At 39.8% G+C, this 9,811-nt stretch overlaps 1 protein-coding gene across 1 annotated transcript; it reads right to left on the bottom strand.

Moving 5' to 3' along the window:
- Positions 1 to 365: 365 nt before the first annotated feature.
- On the bottom strand, positions 366 to 2,622 carry LOC121238405 (aluminum-activated malate transporter 2-like). The gene is made up of 6 exons (XM_041135254.1): positions 2,200 to 2,622; positions 1,918 to 2,058; positions 1,492 to 1,764; positions 1,271 to 1,380; positions 1,034 to 1,177; positions 366 to 911 (listed from the first exon to the last, which is right to left on the bottom strand). Exons 1-6 carry the CDS (start codon positions 2,465 to 2,467, stop codon positions 462 to 464), a joined length of 1,386 nt encoding a protein of 461 aa, XP_040991188.1. The 5' UTR covers positions 2,468 to 2,622; the 3' UTR covers positions 366 to 461.
- Between the last annotated feature and the right edge of the window lie 7,189 nt (positions 2,623 to 9,811).

Below are 9,811 nucleotides of genomic sequence, written 5' to 3'. Positions count from 1 at the left end.
TTTAACTAAGAGATTATAAAATTGTTCTCTGCAGAATGAACAAATCTTAATAACAAGTTTTGAATAAATTGAGAGAATAAATTTCAAAAATGCCTTTTTTCTATGCTATCATTGTATGTCTTTCTATTCAAATTCGTAAATCAATAAATCTATTTATAGAGGACCAAAAGATGTGAATAAAAAATTATAACTTTTTATTTTTCTTTAATCTAATCCGAACAGGTATATTTATTTTGCTTGTTACCCAGCAACTAAGTCCAATGGCCACCATGCTTCTCCAGCAAACGGCCGACACCGGTTCGAGTCCCATCAAATGCGCTCTCTTCCCAAAATAATTCTAACTTTCAAAGATAAATTCCCAAGAGTCCTGTACTGTTTTCTTAAAATCAGCTAATACGTACACACTGTAATAGATGTGACGTTTAAAGCGATTGTTAGCAACGCATATTGACATAGATGCTTTATGGTAAATGTCTAGACGGCTGATCGATTGTAATAACATGATGTTCTCCACTGGTGTTCAAACATGGCGGGATTGGTTGTAGGTGAAGTGACCCAGCTGCCTCATCTTCTTCCACAATAATATGCTCGACACTTTCGTAACGCGCAAGAGTGGCAAGCTCATTAATCGATTCCGCAATTTTATCCGTGGAAGAAACCACATCAACTAGCAGTGATGCCACGGTTGCTGCTGGCAAAACCTCAAGGAAGTCGATTTCTTCGCACAGGCCAGCTTGCAGCAAGGATTTGAGGCCTTTGGCTGCACTTTTGGATTCTGCAATGTGGGGTTTGGCAGAGGATGGTGGTGTCATTGTCTTGATTGCAGATGCTAACTCCATCAATGCCTTGCCTGATTCCATGCTCATCTTCGTGCATGTCGCTTGAATTTTGCTGCGGAATTCTGGTGGTGTCTGTAAGAGTAATTCCATGGTGTTTGTCAGCTTTCTTGGTTTCGTTTTCTATTTCTTTGTATATGGTTCTTTCTTAAATCAAATAATTGGAATTGGGTAGAATGATTTAGTGTGTATAGTACCTGTATCTCAGAGTTTAGATAGCCATTAAGAGCATCAATCCGATAAGCACATTGGCGAGTTAGGCTCCCTATCTTCAGGTATTGTTTCCAGGGATGGGAGAACCTAAACGGACCATGACCAGGTTCCCATCTAGCAGAATTAGCCTGCAGGCATATAAACAAACCTTTTCTTATGTCAAGGTTTTTTTTTTATATTTAGGAAGAAAGGGACTGGCTTTATAATTTCATCTAACTCACCAAGCTTTCTTCGCTTTGTTTTGAGTTAAGAACAGTCTTATATCTTTGCATGACTGCTGTCTTCGACTCTCCAACCTCCCCTGATATTTTGAAGTACTCGATCCCAAAACCTGCAATTTGCTTTAACTTGTAAGTTACCAGTTACATTCACAAGATGGAAAATGATTGAAGGTTTTTCATTTGTTGTCACGAATTTGGCATAGTCGCATGCATAAACCTACCTTGCAAGAAGCTCCCGAGATTTTCGATGTTAGAGGCAACCAGATTGTGAAGATCATCACCAGCCCAAACAGGGCAAATGCAAATGCAAACAAATACTGATGTGAAGCTACCAATTAGGATTGTAGACATTCTTCTATGTGCCACATCTAACAGGTCTTCATCTCGATAGCCGGATATTGATACCAAACAAAATGTAAGCATAAATATGAGGAGCCCATAGTCATATCTCGCCTTCATTTGAGGGAAAAACCGTATGAATGTCACCACCCCAGCTGAAAATCATCCCAATTACACCAAATTCAGGTAAAATTCCAACAAAGATTTAAAATTTGATACGGTATTAGCTTGTTAGAAGCATGTTCTGTTTTCCTAAAGGATCTTAGGAAGAAAAAACTAGGTTTGTGTTTGCTGTTTGAGTTTCTTACCAATTAGGAAGACAAAGAGCCCAAGGAGTATGGGCTCAACTTTGTCCCCTGAACGACTTGCAAGGTAATGGGCACCGAATCCAAGAGCCCCAGCTATGAATGTCGCCAATCCTCTGTTTAAACCTCTTCCAAGTGTTGCTCCTGTATTATGAAACATCAAAAACACATTGTCGATATCCATCAGTCTTTCCAACAATTCAGATGGGCAGTCGTAAGTTAGCTGAAAAGGAAAACCAAAAAAAAAAAAAAAAGAACAAAAAAGAAAAGAAAAAAAACACGAACCGACGGAGAATTCCAAGACGACAATAACAGTCAAAATTGCCCACATTGCAGAGCCGCCAAAACCTTCATAAAGAGATTCAACGTAGTAGATAAACGAGACCAACGTGATAGCTAGTCCAACTTTCAGGGAATGAATAATCCTTCTCGGATCATCTTGTCCTAGTTTCTTTATCTTCCTCGCAGCTTCGACTATCTTGGGGCCTAACCTTCCAGGGAAGGCCTTCAACCTTCCCCACCCACTAACATTTTGTTGAATTTCAGAAGTCATTTACACGACTGGTTGTACTCGTCTGATAGAGATGGTCCGAGGGAGAGGTGTTTTAAACAACAGAGTAAAGACAACAGCTTCTGTTGATTGTGTTGGGAAGAAGGATGAGTTGCGGAGATGGAACTAGATCAGAGAGGCAAAGCCATCACTGTATATATAGTTAAAAACTTTTGCATGGAAACTAATATATTACTGTTTTAGGAGAACACGTTTTCGTGTACAGTTGTAAACAACCTCGATAATTTACAAAATGCTGTCTTTGCATTCCAGTACCTTAAAGAACCCCTAAGAGTTTGACTAGTGGGACTGTTAGCACCTATCACTTGTGCTACAGCCGTCGCCCTTCTGGCTAAAGTAATGGTGCCTACTTTTGTTTGTTTCTTTGTCTTGTACAAATTTTTCTTTTTCTCCTGAGCTTTGTTGTAAGAGACTGAAAGGGAGAAAAGAAAACCTTGCTTTATGGTGGTGCTACCTGGTGGTTTCTTGAAGGTTGATGAGGAAGGTTACTTTCAAATTATTTTTCTGGTGTATTTTGTTTGCTGAATGTTCTGTCTTGATTCCTGCGGCTTGTCTGGTGGTCCTCGCAGCTCTGTCTTAGTGGGCCATTCAGTGTGGAGTTTCTTTCATTCTTTCTTTCTTTCAGGACTGTCTTTGTTGTCAACATGTGCAATTCTTTTTGTTTACTTTGTGGTGGATTAACTTACTGCTATTGCTGTCTTCCATTGTACCATGAAACATGCAGAATTTTTGAATTATCTATCTTGAGTTCAAATTTGTTTAGTACGTGTATTTTGGTCTTACTGGTGCATTTTCTTTCAGACTTTCATAATTTGCTTTATAGAGATATGAATGTTGATAAGATCAATCAGCAAAACATTAGCCCCTGACATGCGCTCATTCCATTCGTGTTCATTTCAATTTAGGAATATACAACTATAGCTTTCCGTATATATGTTTCTTACCTTCTTTGTATTTATTTCCTTATTTGTAAGTCAACTATAAGCGTATATATAATACAAGCTCTACTCAGTCATCACTATGTGAGATAGTTTATTCTCAAAGTCTTTATGGTATCAAGAGCAAATTCAGAGAGAGCAAACTTTTTTTTCCTCCTTAAATGGCAAACTCGTCTTCTTCAAATATAGAATACCCCTACCCCATGACACAAAATGTCACCAACTTTGTCTCTCTATGACTCACACCAACCAACTTTTTTTTCCTCCTTAAATGGCAAACTCGTCTTCTTCAAATATAGAATACCCCTACCCCATGACACAAAATGTCACCAACTTTGTCTCTCTACGACTCACACCAACCAACTTTCTTCTCTGGAAGACTCAAATGCTTAACATTTTGGAGAGCTATGATCTCCGGGGATTCATAAGTGGTGAAAACACCCCAACCTCCTTCAACTATTGAAGGTGCCCAAACTAGGGTGATTTCCAACCCGACATTCCTAAAATGGTGGAAAATAGATCGCCTTGTTAAAGGATGGATCACTGCCACACTATCGGAGGAAGTACTCGGTATCATCGTTGGCCTCAACACTTCTGTTGAAGTCTGGAATGCATTGCTACATTCCTTTACGCATTACTCATCCGATCGCAGCCTTGCTCTAAAGCAGAGGCTCATCTCCATTCCTTAGGGAACGGATAGTTTACTAGTCTACTTGCGCCACTTCAAAACTATTTGTGATGATCTCTCGGCCATTGGGAAGCCAATCTTCGTTCATAAAAAATTGTGGTGGCTTTTTAATGGTCTTGGCAAGGAGTACCAGGTCTTCACCACTACAATGATGCATCAATCAGCAAAACATTAGCCCCTAACATGAGCTCATTCCATTCATGTACATTTTAGTTTAGGAATTGTTCACCAATCAGCTTACACACAGACACCTGAACAAAACGACAAGGCAGAGAGAAAAAATTGAAACATTATTGAACTTGGACTCACAATGATGTTCCATGCTCATCTACCTGCATATTTCTGGACAGATTGCTTCTCTACAACTGTTTTTCTCATCAACCGACATCCCTCCAAACCCCTTAGCATGGAGTCACCATTCTATTGACTCCACAATAGACATCCAGATTATCTGAGTCTAAGGATATTGGGAACACGTTGTTTTCCCTTTCTTGGCAACTATCGAGATACAAAGCTTGATCCAAAGTCTATTCCATGTGTCTTCATCGGGTACTCAAACAAGCACAAGGGGTGCAAATGTTTGCATCCTCCCACTGGTCGTATCTACATATCACGACATGTTGTATTTGATGAGTCCGTCATTCCTTACTCATCGCCAACAAACCTATATGGCCATACCACTATTGATGGAGATTTATCATCTTTTTTCGATTGGGACATAAGCTCTGCATCTCCTACAACAACTGTTTTGCCACTGTCTGCATATGCAACGCCACAATTCCCAACTCAGGCACCATCTATTTCATAACCTGGTGCAGCAACCATTAGCTTTCTTCTTGCCAAACCACCAACTGGTGTTGCCACCTCTACTGTCATAAATGACACACCTTCAGCATTTGTGCTAGAACAACCCTCCCCTCATTAAATGGTGACTCGTGCCAACGCTGGGATTCGGAAACCAAATCCAAAATATGTCAATCTACATGTTGCATTATCTCCCTCCATTCCACCAATGCCTTAAACCATTATTGCCACTCAAAAGCATCCTGGTTGGCTGGCAGCGATGCATGAAAAACTTGTTGCATTGCACAAAAATAAAACCAGGACACTAGTTCCCAAAGATGTTGCCATGAATATTGTGGAAAGGCCCACTTGGTTTTTAATGAGTGAATTTAGGATTAGGCTTTGGGCTTAAAAGTTTATTATGATGGAATATGGACTTGTCTTGAGTTTGGTTGTTGGGTTAAATGTATTTAATATCTTATGGACCAAGTGGATTTTATTTTAGTTGGTATTGAGTCTGACCAAGTTATGGAATGAATTAGTCTAGTTTGGAATGTGAGGCGAGGCCCAATAGCATTTGTAAAAAATACTCGACCCATGAGATAAATAATGGATAGGCTAAGTATATTTTTGTTGGACCACTTTAAACGGCCTAATTTACGTTCTGCAATATCCAAGTTGAGGGCCAAATATTTTTTTATAATGGGCCCGAAAAGCCAAGCTGTGAGGAACCCACGCCATATATGTCTTCCATGCACATTCTACCGCACATGTTTCTCCTCTAGGGTTTTCCAAACACCTAACCTATATATATATATATATATATATATATTTATGCACATGTATTTTTCTTCAGAGAGAAACTGCCCAAGGCTTGTTGCTGCCTCCAGCCATTTCACGAAACACTAGCCACCATGCACTACCGTAAGACAGTGCCCAATACTTTAAACCTCCCCGTGCCCCTCTGTTTTCTAGCCCGTTACACAATCCAGAACTCAAGCCACCTCCCCATACAGAATCGACGCAACTCATGCATGCACTGCATCTCCAAGGATCGCAGCTCCACCTTGCCGTGCGCCACCTCCACTTGACCATCACTGGAGCTCCAGCTCCTCCGCCATACACCACAATCACCATCATCAACCTGTTTTCCCTCAGCCTCCATGCACGAAGCCGCTAACCTCGTTATAGTGAACCCATACCCCACCACATGAAAGCAAACCGCCCAGAACAAAACCACCATAATAGCCACTGCTCAGCTTTGGTGCATCACCACAGCTCCTCCACAATACTGCCTTGCACCACTGTACCCCACACAGTCTCATTGTCCCTTGTTTTAGCTTCCCGAAAGTAGAGTAACACGCAGCCCGGTGCCTTTGTAGTTCAAAGCCACCACACACGGTGCCAGTGCCTCCACGTCGTTACCACCGGCATAGAAAACTCCGAAGGTCACTCCTAGCCCGCCGCGTCCCTCTCGGTAAGCCACCGATAGCATCTCCGTGTCACTCTCTCTTAGCTTACTCTATCTCTTCCGCATATGTTTCTCTCTCTCTCTAGATCTCTCTCTCATTGCTCTGCCATCGTGATCATCGCAGCCCACCGCACCTAGCTATGTCACAGCTCCACTCTCTCGGTGAGTATGGACGCCTATGTTGCATTGTTTGGTCTAGAGTTTTCATTTTACAAATCAGTTTTCCTTCTGTGTTCATGCTTTTTCCAAATAGCCCATGTTTATGATTTTACATTCCCAAAATGCCCTTGTCACCAGGATAGCTCATGGGGCATATTTGTTTATATTGAACTTGTTTTGCATGGCTGTATTTGAGTGATAAGAAAGTCTATAGAAAATACTCTTCTTTTCAAAATAAATTGTTAAGTATTCTATTTCTAATTTCAGTAGTGTATTATAATAAGATTTTAGTGTTATTTTTAAATACTTTAAAACTAATTATGTCTATTTTAATTAAAAGACATTTTTGCCTTGTCTACTTTAATTGATTTTGATATAATTACGTTATCCAATTTTATATTGTATAGTTGAACTTCAATAGTAAATAAGTTAGAATTTAATGTTCTAGCTGGAGTTAAGAAAGATTTTAGGTTTTGAGGGATTAAAATAGATATTTCAAGTTTAGATATTGAAATACATGAATTGGAAATTTATGGAAGTTACGTGATTATTTTAAAGGTGACGATTTATAGTTGGCTCGACTTGTTTTGAGGAAAATTCTAAAAAGCTAAGAAGTTCAGGTAAGCGGAGTTTCTATGCTAGACTTTGCATAAAAGAAAATGAAATGAGGTTGATTTTGAAAATACACATGTTTGCTTTGAAAATAAATCTGAATACAACCTCATATATGTGTTCTGCATATGCATGAAAATTCTGTATAAGAATAAGGTATTTTTCTAGCATGACTGATCTAGACATGAGCTTATTTTTTATTTTCTGTTATTGAACTGAGAAAATGAGCAAATATGAAAATTTGATAAATTTCGCATGTGACATGAAGATTTTCTGAATCTATTATGAAAAATGTGAAATGACCTGAATTTTAGTACTCTATTTTGATATGATGTGGCATCTGAAAAATCTTTGGCATGACTTTCTGATTTTGTTCTGACTCTGATTCTGAATCTGATATGGTGATTCTGATTCTGTTTTACTTTGATATGTGGCTTTGTCACGGGATATAATTGTGACCTCTGGCTCTGTCACGGGATACAATAGTGACCTATGGCCCTATCATGGGATACAATAGTGATCTCTGACCTTATCATGGGATACAATAGTGACCTCTGGCTCTGTCACGGGATACAATAGTGACCTCTGGCCCTATCACGGGATACAATAGTGATCTCTGACCCTATCATGGGGTACAATAGTGACCTCTGGCCCTGTCACGGAATATAATAGTGACCTCTGGCCCTACCATGAGATATAATAGTGGTCTCAACTTTGAGTGCAATCGCTTTGATAATAGGGTGATTTATGTTCTGCTTGGCTTTCCGCAGAATGCACAACCCTACCACGGAGGTTAAACATGGTCTCTGTTCTTATATGATGCTCTGATATGATATGATAAGATGAAGATGTTCAATCATATTGTGCCAAAGGGGTCTTTGAATAAGAATATTTTTAAACTTTGGCTCTAATATTTTTGATAACATGTTCTGACTCTACATTCTGAAAAAAATGTTTTGTTTCTGCATTCTGAAATCGGTGAAAATGCTCATGTTTACATACTAGTATATGTTCTTTGCTTACTGAGTTGTTGATAAATCACCCATTATCTCCATAACATTTTTTAAATATTTTTATGGTTCAGCTGGAGAACTAGAGTGAGAAGTTTTGGAAAAGTCTGATGATCATAGATGAATAAGTGCTCAGGGTACAAGTATTTTTTCTGGAGGATTATATTTAGTAGTTTTATCTTTAGCGGTTTTTGGTACGTCAAGATATGAATAATTTGAGTCTTTGTGGAGATGTTATTTTATTTTATTGAGGTTTTTATTCAGTATTTCTGTGGAGGGACCAAGACTTTTGGATCGAACAAATAAGTTAAGTATTTTGTGGAGTATCTATTTATTTATTATTGATTATTGGAGATGTTCTTGAGTAATAGGAGCTAACTCTCTAAACCTTAGGGAACAGGGCGTTATACAACCCGATGACTCTGTTGAACGGCTGAAGGCATGGTTAATTGCCAAAGGATTTCATCAGGTAGATGGCCTTGATTTCCATGAAACTTTTTCCCCTGTGATTAAGCCTGCTAGCATTCGAATAGTTCTCACTCTAGTAGTGGTAAAAGGCTGGGAAATCCACCAACTTGATGTAAGAAATGTGTTCCTACATGGGCACCTTTCCACTCTAGTCTATATGCAGTAACCACCAGGCTTTGAAGATCCAAATAGACCATCCCATGTTTGCAAATTGAGTCGAACACTCTATGGCCTCAAACAAGCACCGCGTGCTTGGTTGATCGTCTGAGCACATTTCTACTGCAACTCGGTTTTTACTGCAGTGTTTCGGATCCAAGATTATTTGTTGGCCACTCTAATCATGGCATACTTATCCTTCTATTGTACGTCGATGACATAGTCATCACTGGTAATGGAGCAAGTAGAATACAATGGCTCATTTCTCAACTTGCAAGCGAGTTCTTCATCAAGGATATAGGTGCTCTTCACCACTTCCTTGGCATTGAAGTCACACGTAATAGCCAAGGTCTCACCCTTTCACAAGGACGTTATGCTCGTGAGCTCCTTGATCGTGCTTCTATGGGAGAGTGCAAACCCATAGTCACTCCAATGCCCACTAAAGGTTGGACCTATACCTCCACCACAACTTACTTTGATCCCACTTATTATTGCAAACTTGTAGGAGGACTTCAATACTTGACCTTCACTAGATTGGATCTTTCATATAGTGTGAATTTTGTCTATTAGTTCATGCATGCACCGACTAGGAACACTTCCAGCTTGTCAAGCGAATTCTGCGTTATGTGCATGGCACTCTCAATCTCACTTTCTATACCCTTGCTGCAAGCTCACTCAACCTGTATGCGTTTTCAAATGTCGATTGGGCTGGATGCGCACTTACTCGAAGATCCACAACTGGCTTCTACACTTTTCTTGGATCCAACTGCATCTCTTGGAGTGCCAAAAAGCAACAAACTGTTGCTCGTTCCTGTACCAAAGTAGAATACAGGTCCATGGCGTCCACTGCTACCGAGCTCACTTGGCTCACCTTCATCTTACGGGACCTCAATGTACGACTTTCCAGACCACTAGTCTTGCACTGTGATAACTTGAGTGCACTTCATCTATCTGTTAACCCAGTGCTCCACGCTAAGACTAAACACATTGCACTGGGCATTCATTTCGTCTGCAAACAAGTGGCCTTGTTGCTCTCGAAAC

Source organism: Juglans microcarpa x Juglans regia, chromosome 7D (genome assembly GCF_004785595.1).
Source record: "Juglans microcarpa x Juglans regia isolate MS1-56 chromosome 7D, Jm3101_v1.0, whole genome shotgun sequence".
Classification (NCBI taxonomy): domain Eukaryota; kingdom Viridiplantae; phylum Streptophyta; class Magnoliopsida; order Fagales; family Juglandaceae; genus Juglans; species Juglans microcarpa x Juglans regia.
The sequence above is the reverse complement of the archived record's forward strand: the minus strand, read 5'-3'. Positions and strand labels throughout refer to the sequence as shown.